We start from the raw sequence: 19410 nt of genomic DNA, 5'->3' as shown, positions 1-19410 counted from the left end.
TGGTGTAAACAATGTAATGGGTATGTTTGTTTATTCCATAGTTCAGTGTTTCAAAACTGTAAAATAGTATATATAATACTTGATTATTTGAGGATGATTCAGTATTGTCGCAAAAATAAAATAGATGATAATTCTAGGCTAGAAATAATGTGGAATATTGCTTTCGGAATACTATTTTGTTTGAGTCGTATTTTTGACGTGGCAGATGTGCTGCGTACCTACGTGTCAGGCACTTTGTAAAGTGACAAATAAGATGATGATTTAGCCTCTGTCAAGAAGGAATGGAGGTAAATAGATAGGAAAATAAGTATACGATTAGTGTGTTATACTTGTGATTGAACCTAATACATAGTACAAAGGAGGAAGTGAGTACTTTCTTGGAGTGAAGGTTAGGAAAACATTTAAAAAGGAAAAATTTTAAGATAGCAGCCACAGAAGTCTTAAGATTTCTTTGCTGAGCTAGATTTTGGGCTGATACAAGCACTGAACACAGCTCTGCCTCTTTTATCATGGGGAAGCTTTGGATGAGCTTACTATCCTCGCCTAATATATTACTTTTCAATTTTTGACTTTGTATAGGTGTCAGTGGTAACTGGATTGAGATCGCCTACGGTACAAGCTCTGGAGCAGTGCGAGTGATTGTACAACACCCAGAGACAGTTGGGTCAGGTCCTCAGCTTTTTCAGACTTTCACTGTTCACCGAAGTCCAGTTACAAAAATCATGCTATCAGAGAAGCATCTTGTATCAGGTAAAGTGATTTTATTAATATTGGTAAGGAATTTTGCCCTATGTGTAATTTTCTGTACTACAAATAAACTATAAGACAGTGTTTTATGTGAGAGAAATATACTAAAAGAAATAATAGAAAAGTTTAATATCTGAAGAAGTGATACGATTATCTTTTGAAGATTTCTGTGATTTAGCCTGGTTGTAGTTTACATAAATTTAGGAATTATGAAATTTTTTATTTACTCTCTATTCTAATATTTTGTTCTCTTGGCATTTTTTATTGCACAATATTTATTACCCTTATGGGAAGAGTTTTATTAGAGAAATTTTTCTAGTTTTACTGTTAATACCAATTTGGTTGATTATCTTAAGGTTTAGCGATAAAATTGTAAATTTAGATGTATATTTGATATTTGGTCATCTTAACAAAAGTATTAAAAGTTAATAGAATGTATAAAGAAATTATTTGAAGAGAACCTTTTTTGTGGGTTTGTAATTCCTCATAGTCATCTAAAAATTTTAAAAATTTAGATAATTGGATACATAAAAAATGAGGTACTAATTTTCTGGTTTAATGAATACTGCTTTCTGATCACAAAGTAAAATGTCATTGAACAAATTCATTGTGCATGATGATTTCTAAAAAGCTTTATGAAAATTGAATTGAGTCAGGTATGTCAGTAGAGCTTGCTTTTTAGAGAAGTCTTACATTAACTTTTTTGTAGAGCATTTCCTGCCCAACTTAACATTTTTATGAACATGATCTTGAAAAATAAGATTTGTTTATATGAAGACTACCTAAAAGGTGGTGCTTTATTAAAAGATTCTCAGTTTGATTTAAATAACAAGTGGAGCTGAAATATGTTGTCCATGGCTGAATGAATAAAACTTTATTGAATGTTTAGTTATTTGGGATTATAATTATTTAGGCTTTCATAAAGCCCTACTGAGGAGTCTTTCTCATTCTGTTGTTGGTTCCTCCTCTTTTGCCCAATTGCTAAGTGTTTGTCCCTGAGCTTTTTCCTAGACTCTCTATTCTTCTTTGTACTTCCCTGGTGATTTGAATAGTAATTATCATCTGTGTGCCAGTGACTGCCAGATTTTTCCTCTGCCTGTGACCATCCAGAGTTCCAAACTTGCATATCCAGTGTGTGTATCTCTGGTTATGTGTTTAATAGACATCTCAAATTTAAGCTGGACAAAATAGAACTTTTGATGTTTCTCAAAAGCCATCTTAGTATACAGTGTCACCATCTGCTTTTTACTCAGACTGAAAATTCTAAGAATCACCCTTGACTTCTCCCTTTCTCCCAGCCTTCACATAGTACAATCCTTCAGTAAGTCCCATTGACTTTGCTGTAGCGTATGTCAAAAATCTGATCCACCTCTGTTTGCTGCCAGCCTTGTAGCTCAAATCATCATTTCTCTTCTAGATTACTGTGGCAACTTTGCAGGTCTTCCCATGTTTTATCTTGCCTCTCTGTGGTACATGTTCCACATAGCAGGCAGAAATATCTTTTAGAAATGCAAACCAGATCTGATTCCCAGTGGCTTCCAATTGTATTTAGAATAAATTTAAATTTCCATCAGGGCCTATGAGTCTCTTCTTGTTCTAGATCCTATCTACCTTTCAAATCTCTTGCCAACTCCCCATGCCACTTTTCTTGTTTCTCATGACATTCTACCCTGCTGGCTTTTCTGTTTCTTAAAAATGCCTTGGAACCTTTGCTCTTGTTCTTCTTACTTGAGATGTTTTGCCCCTAGGTATCTGTTTGGCTACTTCTTGTCATTTAGGTCCCTTTTCACATGCCTTCCCAGTGATGCCTCTGTGGCCACCTGGTCTAAATGGGTCTCTATGCAACAATAACTTTTTGTAACACTATCTCAATTTGCTTACTTCATAGATTTACTATATGATTTGTTTGCTTGTTTATCATCTATTTCTCTCTTCTAGTATATAAAGTCTGCCATAGCAGGAACTTTGTTCGCCACCGTATTTTCAGCACATAGCATAGTTCCTAGCACATAAAAGATGCTGAATAAATGTTGTGTAAAGTAAGGCAATTTGATACTGTGAGAAGATAGACTATTTTTCAAAGTTGTGATATTTAAATGACAATGCTTAGAGATAGTAATGATGCTATTATTTTGATGGTTATAATGTTATTGTAGGATGTGATGCCAAAGAATTATGTAGTAAAATTTGTATTTTAACATCAAGTATTTCGTGTAGATTTGAAATTTTAATAAATTTGTCAAGACAAATACTCAGTTCAATAAAAAAATCTGGACTATTTTATGCATACTCTGTTATGTAATTCTGCCACCTGGTGGATATCAACACATATGTAATGACATTCTTTTTTCTACAGTATGTGTTTTAATGCCTTAAATAAAAATTTTAGATAATGATTCATATTAACAAAATGGGCATAATAGTCCAATTGCATCAGCCAAAAATATTTAAGCTATTTTTCTGAATCAGAAAATGCTTTCCCATGAAACTGATTAAAGACCCTAGAACTAAATGTTCCCTTTTTCACTAGAAAACTGGCATTCTGAGAATTGGAAATTTTGTTACATAAAAATAAAAAGTGTGCAGATGTTACTATTTGCCAAAATTAAATTTCTTTCTCAAGTTGTGTTTAATATATGTAACTGACATTTGATCCAGTAGGATAACATTGTGTGTGTATAAGAAATTTTTGAGTACTTTGTTAGTATTTCATCGCTCATTGCTAACAGTAACAACAAATTTCATGAAATTATTATAAGTGGCAAATTAATGCATTTTTAGGCATGCCAAAAAGTACAGTTTTTGCATTAAGTGATACATTTTTGTTGTATATTTTCTAGTATTCAGACAAAAAAATAGAAATAGGTTAAGAGATATATCAATATATACCTAGTTAATATTATTTTCATTCAAAAAATAAATACTAGTTGAAGCATGTTTCTTAAATACAGACTCTCTTATATAAAAATAATACTTAGCTTTAGTATAGAATCTTAGTTTTCCTTAATGTACCAATAACTTTTTGATAACTCTTCATCTAGGTTTTTTAATATTGAGTAACATAAGCAGAAACAGTTTCTCTAGTGGGAAAAAATAAATTAGACAACTGTTTACTATGTAGTTTAGCCACAGAATAGTATAATATTCAACATTTTCTTGGTGACACGCACATTATTTTTAACCTATTCTACTTTTATACTCCATTGGCTATTTTTATAATGATCTATACGTGTACTCATATAATATTTCCAGCAAGGTAAACCATTTTTAATTCTTTCACTTTTGTTAGCTAGGTACAAAGTAAGCATAATTTTAAGAGAAATATGTCTTAAATAAATAAATAGTGAAAAAAGTTAAAGCGTGTTTATAAAAGTGATTTTTGGTGGTACCCTTAATCTATATTTAACAACTCTTTTGTGCTTGCTTTCTCTCCTAGTCTGTGCAGACAACAATCATGTCCGGACATGGACAGTAACCCGATTCAGAGGAATGATCTCTACTCAGCCAGGTTCTACTCCTTTGGCATCATTCAAGATACTGTCGCTGGAGGAAACAGAAAGTCATGGTAGCTATTCCTCTGGAAACGACATAGGTGGGTGAGATTATTTTGGAGCATTTTTAGATACTGTGTTAGCAGTTCAAAAGAAGTGTATCAACTCTAATAGAAACCTAAAAATGAATTATAAATATAAATTTTTCATATTAGCTTCTAAACTCATTCTAAACATAAATAGGGTGCATTTTGCAGATTAAGGTCCATGAATTCATAAATTATATTGTAGCATTTTTCATTGTTTAAAGTTAGAGGAGCAAATTTTTCATCTTATTAATGTTTCCTCATTTAAAGAATGTCTTCTCCAAATGGTAATCAGTTTTATTTATAGTTAATAACTGATAACTGCACATTTCAAATTTGAAATATTTCTTCTGTTATTGTTAATATACTGAAAATCAAATTAGAAGCTAAAAACGGTGGTTCTGTGAGAGTCATCTTGATGCCATTGTATTATTCATTAGGAAACAGTGTTGTAGCATGTCTCCATTGATAGTCTCTGATTTCAGCAAAAGGTATATAAAGTTAGTTTGATATGATTCTGTATACCCTACATACATGGGCACTCACACTTAAACATACCTAGGCAGGTACACACATACACAGTCATCATAGAGACAGGTTATTTCCCCCAGGGACCCATTTGAAAGAGTCTCACTGTTTTAATAATAGTTCTGTAGGACCTACTGGTTAACCAGTGTACCTTTCTGACCATTGTGTATAAGCAAAAATTATAGCACTGCTAGAGAATAGGAAAGAGTACTTTAGAATTGATTTTCTTGAAACTGTTAAATTTACATCCATCTAGAATATGCTCCTGTAGTAAAGATTTCAAAATGGTTATCTCTAAAAATAAGCTCCTTATGAGAATCGTACTACTATGGTATTAATATTTTTATAAAAAGAAATGCTGAGGGTTATTAGTTAGCTTTTCATGCCATCCCACTTCTCTGCATGATACAAAGAACTGAAAAGTTTATATTTTTATTTATACAACAAATATTTATTGAGTACTTTAGCTGTAGACATTAGAAATCTAAAAATGTGTGATGAATGTCAATTTACAAAATAGTGAGCAGTAGGAATTAAAAGAAAACAACTGTATTTTGCACCCTATGCTCAAAGGCATAGGTCAAAAAGCACCCAGGGGAGGTGGCACCAGGATCTATGTTAGGTGTTACAACATAAGCTCTCATTTTAATCTTGATAATGTTATGAGGTGGATACCCTAGTTAACATTGGTGGTAACTGACATTGAGACAGAATACACTTCATAGAGAGCTTAGTGTTTGAACTGACACGTGAAGGATGGGTAGGTGTTTGTTGGCTGTGGAAGGTTCTAGAGTTGGAACATTCCTGGCAGAGCAAGCAGCATGGTAAAAGGATAGAGGCCAAGAGAACTTGACAAGTTGGGGAAATGTCAAAGTCATTTAACTGCTGGATTATAGGGTATGTGAGTAAGAGTAGTAGGATATAAGGCTGGTGAATAGGCAGGGGCTAGATCATGGAAGGCCTTTATACATCAACCTAAGGAATTTAGATTTTGTCGTCTAAGTAATGGGAGCTTTTGAAGAATTTTGAGAATGATACTAGATTTGTGATATATGCAATTCATTTTTCATGAGCATGGAAGAAAACCTAGCAGTGAAGCAAGGAAAGAAGGAGAAATTTATTAATATTAATTATCTAATAACTAGGAGTCATTCGATAAGCATCAAAGGCATGATAATCATTGATTAGAAGTGGCAGGCATGACAGAGGAAGGAGTCTAGAATGACCCTCAGGATTCTTACTTGGGAAATGGTGTATCTCAGTGTCATTAACTGAAATAAGGACATATAGAAAGAGGGACTGATTTTGAAAAAGGTGAATTCAGACTTGTGTATTTTGAGTGCATGGATACCATTCTGTCGGTGTGAGAGTGTAAAGGTTGGATCTCTAGAGAAAGACTTAACTCCTTAACTAGAAATTATATTTATGATTCATCAGCATGTAAAGCCCTGGGAGAAGATGAGTTGTTCAGGGACAGCGTGTATAATGTGAATAAAAAGGTGTTATAGTTAAAAACAGCACTGTAAATTAATTGTAAAGCCCAATAAAATAAAAGTGGCAGGGAGATATTTCTTTCCTCTTTATACTTTTGTTTAAAAAAAAAAATCCTCTGAGATAGACAGGTGGAGTCTAGATTGCTGTGTGTAATGGAGCAATAGATATTGGAAGTGACCATGAAAGGAATAAATTAATAGAGCTAATTAGAAGGCAAGGAATTCAAAGGTCATATTTTTGATTCCTCCTTTCTCCACCATTAAAGATAGTAAAGATCTTTTGTGTTCTGAGGAAAGGATCCAGTTTGGGGAAAGGGTTTGGAGAAACTATAAATTGTGTGTGGGGGAGCAGATAATTAAGATGTGAAGAGTTAGATTATAGGACAATCTCATGTCAAAATAAAGTTTAAGGGGAAAGAAGATACAATTCCCCAGTCTTCTCATTCCTAGTTATTCATCATCACTATTTTTTGACTTTGTGAGTTATTAGATGAGGACTGTCATTTCATTTCCATAGAATTAGACGTCAGAAAGTTGTCCAGTAATTGAGTAATTGCATAGCGAAGAGCCAGACTCTGGAGACAGCTTAGGTTTGTTCTATTACTGTGTTTTCCTGAAAATAAGACAGGGTCTTATATTTATTTTTCCTCAAGAAGACCCCAGGGCTTATTTTCAGGGGATGTGTGTGTGTTTTTTTTTTTTTAAGTATGGTACAACAATCTACGTTTATTCAAATATAGTTAAGTTGTCATCTTCTGGAACATCATCATAACTCTCCAAACCCCGAATTTCATCCTGAATTTCTAGCGACTCTATTTCCTTTAGAACCATTGGCCCCAATCTCTCATGTCGAGCAATAGAGCTCTCATGGGGCAGGTGAGAAGGGCTGTTCCTCTCTGTTAGGAAATGCATGGGTCGTGCAGGTATGCTGCGTAGCCACGCCCATCACTAGGTCTTATTTTCGGGGTAGGGCTTATATTGCGCAAATGCTTAGAAATCCTGCTAGGGCTTATTTTATGGATAGGTCTTATTTTCGGGGAAACACAGTATGTAGGACCTGTGAGATCTTTGGTTAACTAATCCCTTGGTGCCTTAGTTTTCTCATCTGTAAAATGTAGATAATAGTACCTCTTATGTGGTTATTGTGATGATTAAAATGAATTAATATTCATAAAGCATATTATGGCATATCATAAGCATAATGTATTTGTTAACTAATAATAAAAATGTCATTGTTTGATTTATTAAATGGTGTATGATTCATGTAAGATAACTTGGGGTATATTGTCTTTAAAAATATTTTGAATTTTTTATGAACACTAAGTTAATATTATTTTACCTAATGAGTATAATGGGAAAGGAGAATTATTAAAATTGTATGTTTAAAATTTGCACATAACTTTTCTTTTATATTGTTGCTCATACTCTTCCTAACATACATGATGGGCCATTTACCTTGTCTTGCCAAGTATAGTAACATGAAAATAATCAAATCTTTCTTTTTAGATTGCAAGCTTTCAGGGTACAACTCAGTAATAAATTTCATACTGTACTTTGATCTCCATACTGTACTTTGTTTTTCTTTTTTGGTTTATCAGTTACCCTATATAAAGTTGTTATCTTTCAATTTGCATCTTTAAATAAAAATATCGAAGAAAACATTTTGGTTAATGGAAGCTTCAGATTAATTAAATTTGGTTTAATGAAGTTCCACTTCATACTTTAAGATTTTACATATTGGCTTTTCAAAAAAGTAAAATCAATACATGAAGTGGCTTAATTTATACATCCCCTTTTCAAGTTATAAGAATTTAAGCACATTCTCAAAGATAGTAAATCTCCTTCTAAAAGAAGATTGCTTCTATACTATTAATATAGATTGTGTTAAGCTTTTATAGCCTTTGTACATCAAATATAATTTTGAAATATTGCATATTTGTTTAAAAATGTTTTAATGCAAGCTGAAGTATGTGTCCTATTGTATTTTGTGTCTGGTTTTGACTTGGAGTGCAATGCCTTATTGATAGGCACAAGAAATTCTCTTTTTTGGTATATTAGTATTAATGTTTCTTTTGTAAATGAAATGAATTACATTTTAACTTTTTTTTTTTTAACATCTTTTGTTTTCTGCTCAAGGGCCTTTTGGAGAACGAGATGATCAGCAGGTGTTTATCCAGAAAGTTGTTCCCATCACTAACAAACTATTTGTGAGACTCTCTTCTACTGGGAAAAGGTATGTAATACTTTAACGATATTTGTATTCAGAAGTCATTTTTGTCTTACAAGACGTATGACATAATCTGACATTGATGAGAGTACTATCAGAAACAAATTGTTGAGAAATCTGTTCATTATCTCATGATTACTATAACTTAAAATTAAAAACAATATACTACTTATGCTTATTCTGTGAGATTTAAGATTTTCACTGATAACTCTGGACAAATAGAGACTAGTGATATAAAGTAAGAACACAAAAAAAATTTGACAATTCACCCATTTATGACTTAAAAAATTCTGGCAACCGAAAAAAGGAGGAAATTCCTTAATCTGATAATATCCAATATAATTCTCGCAAACCTCATATTCATTGGTGAAATAGTAAAACTTTTCCCTTGTGTGATATGGTGAAAATGCATATTTGGTCTTTCTCCCTGTTTCCTGGTAGTATATACCTCCTAAAATTCTTGGACTATTCGAAGTGGTGTCTTTTTGTATGCTAATGAGTTGACTGATGTCTGCCAGTCCCCAGCTTCAGGATAGGGCTGGGCACTTTAAAAGGATCAGTTTTAGAAGGTTAGCCATTTCAGCCCTACCTCACAACCTTCAAGGAGTGGGAGAGAAGGGCTCAAGGGTAAGACCACTACCAGTGGCCAGTGCCTTTGTGATGAAGCTGTTATAAAACCCAACAAACTAGGTTCAGAGATAGCTGAACACCTGGAGGTCCTGGAGAGTGGTGTGCCCAGGGAGGGGATGGGAGCTCCATACGCCCTCCCACGTACCTTGGCCTATGCATCTCTTCATCTGTATCCTTTAAAATATCCTTTGTAATTAACTGGTAAACACAGGTTTTTCCTTGAGTTCTGTGAGCCACTCTAGCAAATTAATGAAACCCAGGGAAGGGGCTGTGGGGAATCTAGTTTATTGCCGGTTGGGTCAGAAGCACAGGCAGAATAACCTGGGACTTCTGATCAGCACAGGAAATGGGGTTCAGTTATGTGGGGACTGAGTCCTCAACGTGTGGGATCTGATGCTCTGTCCAGGTACATACATGTCAGAATGTAATTGAACTAGAGGACACCTGGCTGGTGTCTGCTGCAGAACCCATTGTGTGCTTGGTGTGTGGGAGAAAAAACTCACATATTTGGCTACAGAAGTCGTTTTTGTTGTGAAGGAGTAAAGGACATGCCTTCCCAAAATACGCAGGATTGTTATGTTGATTATTTCTAGTTGAAAACATTGGTGAAATTGTAGCTTCAGAAAGAACTAGCTACCCTATCTCTTCTGCATGCAGCAAGGTATAAAGATTCTCTGGGCGAGGTACCTTCCCTGTACGATGGTGGGTGAGAAAATAGCCCTTTATCACCAGAGAGTAGGAATTGGGGGCTATAGTGGACCAGAAGGAATATACTTACCAAAGTATCTTTCACTGGTTTTACACCCCCCTCTATCTCTCCTGGTGACTCCTTTGGAAATTTACTTACCCAGCCAGATTTTCCTTAGCCTATCATTTCTTCTCACATTTATCGTTCTTTATATAAAGTGTAAAAGCATTTTGCTTTGACCACTTCAAACTTCACTTGCTTGTGACGATCCCAGTGTACATGTAAAAGTATTAAAATGTGTATGCTTTTCTCTTGTTCATCTGCCTGGTCTCAATTTGGTTTCTAGATCCAGCCAAGAACCCACATAAAAACTAAAAGGGAGGTTGGATGTGATTTCTTGCTCCCATACAGTTGATTGTTGAGGGAAAGTAGAGGAGAATATCTTTGGTTTGTTTATTCCTATATTTATAGACCTTGAGATTGGAAGTGAAACTAGGATCGCTTATGTCACTATGTGGGTACGCAGGAATTAACTTTTTTCCCCCTTTTGCCCTGCATATGAGGAAGCTCAGCTAAACTTCATACTCTATTCCTATGTTTCTCACCCTTTATATAAACTATATTTCCTCTTACTCCAATTTTTGACCTTGTTGCCTGTACTAATTTTTTTTACAACGTTTTAAAATATAAGCTCCCTCAACTCTTTCAAAGTAGACTGTGATAAATAATGCAATTGAGTACAATTCAGTCAACCCCTTCTATGACTTCGGGAAAATCATTTGCTGACCTCATCGCTTGTTTTTTCTCATTTGCCAATGTTGATAATTGTTCTTACTCAGATTCTTTTATCTTTCATGAAAATCAATGGAAACTTTTTAAAAGCATTTTTATAGCTATATTATTCTAATGAAGGATACAATGTAGGCCATCTCCTTAGAGCCATATATTTTTTGATTTCAGATTTTTTTAAATTTTCACATAAATTTTAAATTACCTTTTTAAGATCTCTCCTGTTTTATTTTCTTCCTTTTCAGTTCCATGGCTTCCTTAAAGAATTGCTCATTCTCATCAAGGCTCTTTTCTTTTAAGGTTGAATCAAATCATTTGCCTTATTTCAATTATTTAATACATTGTTGCACAAGAACCTTTTCTCTAAATGTCTTAGGTATGTGCAATATTCAACTGTAACATTGCAAATAAGTTTATAAAATGTTTCCGTAGTTTATAACTATACAATATATTTTGCAGAATATGTGAGATCCAAGCTGTTGACTGTACTACAATATCCTCATTCACAGTGAGGGAATGTGAGGGATCCAGTAGGATGGGTTCAAGGCCAAGGCGCTACTTGTTCACAGGCCATACAAATGGAAGCATTCAAATGTGGGATCTGACCACCGCTATGGATATGGTTAACAAAAGTGAAGATAAGGGTAGGTTCCCATGTAGAAAAGACTCTGGTCACAAGGTAAGCTCTTGACATAAGTGATTTTAATAAATGTTTGTTTTCCTAAGATGTAGGTGGGCCAACTGAAGAAGAGCTACTCAAATTACTGGACCAGTGTGATCTGAGCACATCTCGCTGTGCTACTCCTAACATCAGTCCGGCAACTTCGGTGGTTCAGCACAGCCGCCTGCGAGAATCAAATTCTAGGTAGGTTAAAGGGTTGGGTATAAGTTGAATCGTTTTGGGGAAAATTGACTAAAATGTTGGAATCACATAGTTGTTCTAGAAAGCCTTATTTTTCAAAGAACGTTTTTAATTTGGACTTGATATTCAGGATTTTGATTTTACTAAAGTTTTCATCTACATGCATCTGGTTTTCATAGAAAAGCATTTTGCATTTTTTGCCTTTTATTTTGTGAATTGCTGCCAATTTGGATGCTTATTATGTGATGAATTCAGAGGAAATTAGGAAAATCACATTTAACCTTGGTTAATATATGTGGAGCTTTAATTACTATCCTGTCTCAGGGACAGTATTAAAGTTGATTACATTATTTCATGTAATCTTACACAGGCATTATGTACTTATAGTATGTAGTTTAGTTGCCATGTTGATTTAAAAAAAATCCCAAAATCTGAAGGGCCAAATACTTAATGGTATTGGTCTCCATATGGATTTCAAAAGTGTTTTTTTTTCTAAACTAGTCAAAAGCATGACTGAATATATGGTATTATTTGCATTAGTACTTCTACATACTATCTGTATAATGAATGAATGCTTTATCAAGTATATTCTATCCATATTTCTCTTAAAAATGTACCTAACTATTGGTAAGACAAATATATAAAGGAAAATAATGCTTCCTCAGAATCAGAGTGAAATCTGAAGTTTAATGTTTCAAAACTGTATTTCAGCCTTCAGCTTCAGCACCACGAAACCATCCACGAAGCAGCTACTTACGGTTCCATAAGGCCTTACAGAGAGAGTCCTTTGTTAGCAAGAGCAAGGAGGACTGAGAGCTTTCACAGTTACAGGGACTTCCAGACTATTAACTTTAACAGAAATGTAGAAAGAGCTGTGCCTGAAAATGGTAACTTGGGTCCAATACCAGCTGAAGTGAAGGGGGCAACAGGGGAGTGTAACGTATCTGAGAGAAAGTCCCCTGGAACAGAAATGAAAAGTTTGAGAGAATTAGATAGTGGATTGGAAACACATAGAACAGCTGAAGCTTTTTCAGAATCCAAGAAAAGGTCATCAGAAGATGAAAATGAAAATAAAGTGGAGTTAAGGAAGAAAGGGTTTGAAGGGGGAGGATTCCTGGGAAGAAAGAAAGTTCCCTATCTGGTGTCATCACCAAGTACTTCCGACGGAGGAACCGACTCGCCAGGTACCGCATCCCCGTCTCCTACGAAGACCACTCCATCTCCACGCCATAAAAAAAGTGATTCTTCAGGTCAAGAGTACAGTTTGTGAACACTCACTGAAATGAATTGTTTTAGATGACAGTTAAGCTTCACTGCATTTCAGTACATCTGTTTTTACACTAAAACTTGACAAGATAAAATTGAACTTCATTTAGTATCTTTTTAATTACCTGGAATGAGATGTAATAACTCTTCTGACATTTGGAAATTTTTTAGTTTTAAAAATACATTTAACAGATCATTTGTAAAGCAGGAGTCCATTTTAATGTTTTAGCTACTTTTTGTTGGTTTGGAAGCATAGTACCACATTTTAATAGGCTGGTGCCCATATAGATGAGCATCCCCTTAGAGCACGGGAGCCAGCAGACTGCATTCCTAATCTTGACTGTGTCTGAGACTTGTCTTGCAATGTTATCTTAAATGAATCGTATAATTCTCTTTGGAACTTGGTCTTCCAACCCTTATTGTGATTGTGAAGTGTTTACCAGATATTTGATGAGGTGCTGTGTTTGTGAAAAAATAATCCTGTAATTCAGAAACACTAATGATCCTGAATGCCAGAGTCCATTATGTAACAAGTCTCTTTGAGGATAATTTTATTTTGTGGGTCATTTTCTGATTCTTGTTGGCAGTTCACATAAACTTTCAAGTTGGAACAATTGTGTTTGAAAAGATGAAATAAAAATAAGAGCAGTGCTTTGAGCACCCAGAAGAGAACACTGGACCCGTTGCTAAGCTGCCTTGTTTTAGGAGCCACATTTTTTCTTCAGTGTTAATAGTGAAGATAATTAAATGTGGTCATTTTGTTGTGCCTATCGAACTGTAGTTCTGAATTTTTGGTTGAAAGTTTTAGCTGCTGTAAAAATGTTAATTTGAATATATTTTGAATTATAAGAATAAAAATTTTTTGTACATTTTTTTTCTTTTAATCAGAATGATTTTCAAGTTTCTACATAGGGAAAATGTAAATTTAAAGCATTAAACAGGAGGAAGAAAAATGGCAGAGTAAAGGTTACCTTCTGGATTCCTGCTCCCAGAGAAAGAGGCATAGATCTCGCTCTCCTACACATGACTGCATGGCTCCCCCGAAGAACAGTATTGTGAATTGGCAGAGAATCAGCGTGGAACACACAAAACAAAGGAAAAAAGGTGAACGGAAGATTGTTTCTCACTCTCCAGGGTTCAAGATCCTAACAATAGAGAATAGAGTGCGGGCCAGTGAGTGAAGGGGGATTAGACCCACAGGAGAACTTCTTGCTTCTCCACTGACCTCCACACCCACTCCGATGGAGACTTGCCTGAAGTCTGTGCAAAATCATGGCAGGAGGCGTTGGGGTTCTGTGGAGAGGAGCTGATAATGGGAAGCTGCTTGAACTCCCCAGAGCACTATGACAGGACTGCACTAATGAGGGAGGGATCCGGTTTGAGCTACTGCAGGACGTAGTTAAGGAAACAGGTAACTTGCCTTTGGCACCCAGCAGATCCAGACCTATGGAGGTGATCAAGTAGGGGACTCTAACCTGGAAACCGCTTTGGATGAATAGGCTTGCTCAGGGTGGGTAAGAGCAAGAGCTCCTGCTGGACAGGCGTGAGACTGTGGGAGGGCAACATAAAAGACAATGGGGCATCCTGATGACCAGCTCCCCAATACGGAACCTGCCATCTCCTGAATAGTTGCGCCCTGTGGGTGGTTGCCATTCTTGGGGTTCACAGCTCATTTGCTGTGGTACGATACGGTGTGTTGGGCAGCTCCCTCCCACCCAGCCCAGGGACTGTCGTGACAAGCTCTGCCCTTACACGATCTATGATCCAAGTAGCCAGGCCTGTCTTGATGAATTCTAGTCACGATGAGGCTAATGCCTGCAGGACTTAAAGGCACTGGGGCTCCTGGCATACCAGCCCCTCCCCTTAGCCAGCATCTTTCTTACTGTAAGTGGTAGATTCCACCCCTGGAGGTATGGATGAGACAAGAAAAGCCACTTTCCCTCTGAATAGTGTGAATCCACGGGGCCTTGCTGCAGATCAATAGTTGACAGCCCAGTGACTGTGTTCTTCAGACTAGTTTCGGTCACCTGGTAGGATCATAATGCTGGGGCTGGATCTCCACCCTCAGTCAGCTGCAACTGGTGAGGTCCATGGTCTGGGAACAAGAACCCCTGCAAGAGCCATAATAAGCTCCCCAAGTAACCCCTACCATCAGCTGTATCCTCCCAACTGTGATGGAAGAACTCTGAACAGCACAAAAGCAGCTCCCCCAAGTCGTAGATCAAGCAACCATAGAAGCTCACACATCCAGGCTGATAGGCAGCAGCTGCGCTTTACCTTGCTCCTATAGCACCTATAGGAACAGAGGTTACACAGGACCTGTTACTTCTCAAATGAAAACGTAATGACTGATCCAGACGGGAAGGGCACAGTGAAAGAACTCTGGGGGGGGGGGTGCTTTCCATTTGATTCTTCATGCTTCCAAAGAGGAACACCAACTCTGAAGCAATGGACATTAACCAAATTCAGAACACTAAAATAACAGAAGAATTTCAAACGTGGATTGTAAGAAAATTCAATATGCAAGAAAAATGGATAACCCACAAACACAGGAAATTCACTAAAGAAATTGAAATATTAAAGAAAAAAATCAAACCGAACTCCTGGAAATGAAGAATCTATTCAGGGGACTACAAAACACAGTGGAAAGCCTCAAGAACAGGGTAGATCAAACAGAAGAAAGAATCTCAGATTGACGATAACACCTTCCAATTAAATAAGTTAGAGAGCAGAGAAATAAGAGAAAAGAGCAAAGCTTACAAGAAATGTGGGATTATACAAAGAAACCTAATGAGGTTTTTGGGGATTCCTGAAAAGGAAAAAGAATTTTCAATGAAAACAAGGAAAGGATATAACAACAACAACAAAAAAAACCCTATAGACCAGTATCCCTTATGAATGTAGATGTAAAAATTCTCAATGAAATCTTAGCTATCTGAATCCAAGTGCTTATCAAGAAAGTAATCCATCATGACCAAGTGGATTCATCCCAGGGATAGTTCACATACGCAAATCTATGAATGTAATTCACTACATAAAGAGAAACAAAAACAAAGACCATATGATCCTTTCGATAGATTCAACACCCTTTTATAAAAACAATAAAATAGGCATAGAAGGGGCTTACCTAAAAATGATACAAGCTATATATGACAGACCCACAGCTAACATCATACCGAATGGGGAAAAATTGAAAGCATTCCCATTTAGAATGGGAACCAGGCAAGGTCGCCCACTATCTCCGCTTCTATTCAACATAGTGCTGGAAGTCCTGGCTATAGCAATCAGACATGAGTGTGGAATTAAAGGCATCCAGATGGGGGCAGAAGAGATCAAGCTCTCACTCTTTGCTGATGATATATCTAGAAAACTCCAAGGATTCAACCAAGAGACTGTTGGAATTGATAAATGAATTTAAATTCAGTAAAGTCTCAGGATACAAAATCAATACATACAAATCAGAGGCATTCATAATGTATCAATAACAGTAAAATTGAGAACCAAATCAAAGACTCAATACCCTTCACAATAGCAACAAAGAAAATAAAGTACCTAGGAATATTTTTGAGGTTAAAAAAACAACAAAAACAAAAAAAACAAACCTACAGGGTGAACTATGAAACACTGAGGAAGGAAATACAGGACATAAACAGATGGAAAACCATACCATGCTTGTGGGTCAGCAAAAATCAACATTTTGTCTATACTACCCCAAATGATTTACAGATTCAGTGCAATCCCTATTAAGATACCCACCTGTATAGCAAAAAAAAAAAAAAAAAAAAAAAATCAATCCTAGGCAATAACAAAATAAGAGATATCAATTTACCAGAATTCAAACTATACTACAAGGCTATAGTAATTAAATCAACTTGGTACTGGCACAAGAATAGGGACATTGACCAGTGGAACATAACTGAGAACCCAGATGTAAAACCATCCTTATATAGCCATCTAATTTTCAACAAAGCAGACAAAAAACACACTGGGGAAAATAATTCTTATTTGATAAATGCTGGGAAAACTGGATAGCCACATGTAGAAGACTGAAGCAGGATCCACACCTTTCACCTCACAAAAATCAACTCACACTGGGTAACAGACTTAAACCTAAGGTATGAAACTATTAGAATTCTGTAGGAAAACATTGGAAATACTCTTCTAGACATTGGCCTAGACAAAGAATTTATGAAGACAACCCCAAAGGCAATCACAGCAACAAAACCTGATCAAACTAAAAAGCATCTGCACAGCCAGAGAAACTGTCAAGAGCAAACAGACAACCTACAGAATGGGAGAAAATTTTCACATGCTACAGATCCAATAAAGGGCTAACTAGAATCTATTTAGAACTCAGGAAAATCAGCAAGAAAAAAAAAAAAAATCAAAAAGTGGGCAAAGGACACGAAGAGAAATTTTTCGAAGGACGACAGAGTGGCCAGCAAACATGAAAACATGCTCAACATCTCTAATCATCAGGGAAATGCAAGTCAAAACTGCAATGAGATATCACCTACCTCCAGTGAGAATGGCCTTTATCAAAAAGTCCCCAAACAGGCCGGGCACGGTAGCTCACGCCTGTAATCCTAGCACTCTGGGAGGCCGAGGCGGGCGGATTGCCCGAGGTCAGGAGTTCAAAAACCAACCTGAGCAAGAGCGAGACCCCGTCTCTACTATAAATAGAAATTAATTGGCCAACTAATACATATAGGAAAAATTAGCCGGGCATGGTGGCGCATGCCTGTAGTCCCAGCTACTCGGGAGGCTGAGGCAGTAGGATCGCTGAGCCCCGGAGATTGAGGTTGCTGTGAGCCAGGCTGACGCCACGGCACTCACTCTAGCCTGGGCAACAAAGCGAGACTGTCTCAAAAAAATAAGTCCCCAAACAGTAAATGTTGGCATGGTTGCAGAGATAGGAACATTCATACACTGCTGGTGGGACTGCAGACTAGTGCAACCTCTGTGAAAAACAATATGGAGATACCTTAAAGTGATACAAGTAGATCTACCATTTGATCCAGCAATCCCATTACTGGGCTTCTACCCAAAAGAAAAGACACTCTATTAAAAAATCACCTGCACTCGAATGTTTATAGTAGCACAATTCACAATTGCAAAGTTGTGGCGACAACCCAAGCGCCCACCAATACATGAGTGGATTAATAAAATGTGGTATATGTATACTATGGAATACTGTTCAGCTATAAGCAAGAATGGTGATATGGCACCTCTTGTATTTTCCTGGATAGAGCTGGAACCCATTCTACTTAGTGAAGTATCCCAAGAATGGATAAACAAGCACCACATGTACTCACCAGCAAATTGGTATTAACGGATCAACACCTAAGTGGACATAACATTCATCGGGTGTCGGGCAGGTGGGAGGAGGGGATGGGTATATACATACGTAATGAGTCTGATGTATACCGTCTGGGAATGGTCACACTTGAAACTGACTCGGGGGGGGGGGGTGGGGTGGAGAAGAGCAATATACATAACCTTAACATTTGTACCCTTATAACATGCTGAAATAAAAAAAAGACATTAAACATTTATTGGTGAGTATATGTATTCCCATTTCAAGAACCATAATAAATGCAGTTGAAATAAACTCATTAAAGTTTACTATTTTGCCAATGGTTTTGAAACAGTTTTCTTGTATTTATCAATTAAATAAAAATGATTAAGAATGTTTAATTATTTAGGTATCAGTTGTCCTGTTTAAAAGTGTACCTACGTGTATTTGTGTTTTTATTTTTTAGCTTCCAATAAAAAAAAGGAGGAGGGGAGGTGGGAGAACTCACCATGTGTGAAAACTGAGTTATGTTGTCAGTGAAGGAAAATGTTAAAGCATAATTTGAACATTATTAAGGATTACATTTGTTTCATACTCTTCATTATCACAGTTATGTGAAAGTTGGTGGCAAGGAAATTAAGAAAAATATTTAAGCAAGAAAGAATAAAAACATTTTAAAAAGGCAGTGGCGACTATTGATAAATTCCCATAAAAAGGAACGGACTATGCCACAGATTGTATTATACTACAAGTTTTGTTTCTTTAGCTACATCCTTCTCAAACACTTCATTGATATTTTGAGCTGTTTGTACTGCATTGGCTCCATGACAGAACTCATATTAGAAAATAACATTTTTTGATCTGTCCAGTTTCACAAAAATTACTCTTAAAAAAATATGAAAGATAATCACAAACCAAACTGCATTTGAAAGACTGAGGATATGCCTTCACTATAAACAGAACAAGAAGTGTAAAAGTGAAATGTCAGTTATCAGCTGTCAAACTTAGTACTTAAGGAAGTCAGACATTTTATGCTTAATAGTCTAATACATTGGTGGTTGAGAAATTATCCAAAACATCCTATTTTCATAGATGGGTGCACCTTTATCATTATTTATGTGTAACTCAGAGCCGTTAAGAGTATTTAATAAGTGAAATCAAACTTGGTTCACGTTTAAATATTTATTAAGCAAACCATCTTTAGATTACATGATATTTGTGCATTGGAAATCAACTACTATTCATTTGTGATGTAATTAAGTTCCATATTACTGATTTAAGGTACCATAACATTCATATTTAGGTTC

The 19410-nt window shown here is 36.1% G+C and overlaps 1 protein-coding gene across 2 annotated transcripts in view; it reads left to right on the top strand.

Annotated features, from left to right (window-relative positions):
- Positions 1–18507, top strand: part of KCTD3 (potassium channel tetramerization domain containing 3) — a 53710-nt gene extending 35203 nt beyond the window's left edge. For both annotated transcript variants that reach the window (XM_012781748.3, XM_012781749.3), the window contains 6 exons: positions 580–750; positions 4184–4339; positions 8482–8578; positions 11139–11323; positions 11406–11544; positions 12253–18507. In XM_012781748.3, the coding sequence (XP_012637202.1) occupies positions 580–750; positions 4184–4339; positions 8482–8578; positions 11139–11323; positions 11406–11544; positions 12253–12811 (1307 nt within the window). In that variant the 3' untranslated portion in view covers positions 12812–18507. The remainder of the gene's footprint in view (positions 1–579; positions 751–4183; positions 4340–8481; positions 8579–11138; positions 11324–11405; positions 11545–12252) is intronic.
- The last annotated feature ends 903 nt before the right edge of the window (positions 18508–19410 follow it).

This window comes from Microcebus murinus, chromosome 23 (genome assembly GCF_040939455.1).
Source record: "Microcebus murinus isolate Inina chromosome 23, M.murinus_Inina_mat1.0, whole genome shotgun sequence".
Lineage (NCBI taxonomy): Eukaryota > Metazoa > Chordata > Mammalia > Primates > Cheirogaleidae > Microcebus > Microcebus murinus.
The sequence above is the reverse complement of the archived record's forward strand: the minus strand, read 5'-3'. Positions and strand labels throughout refer to the sequence as shown.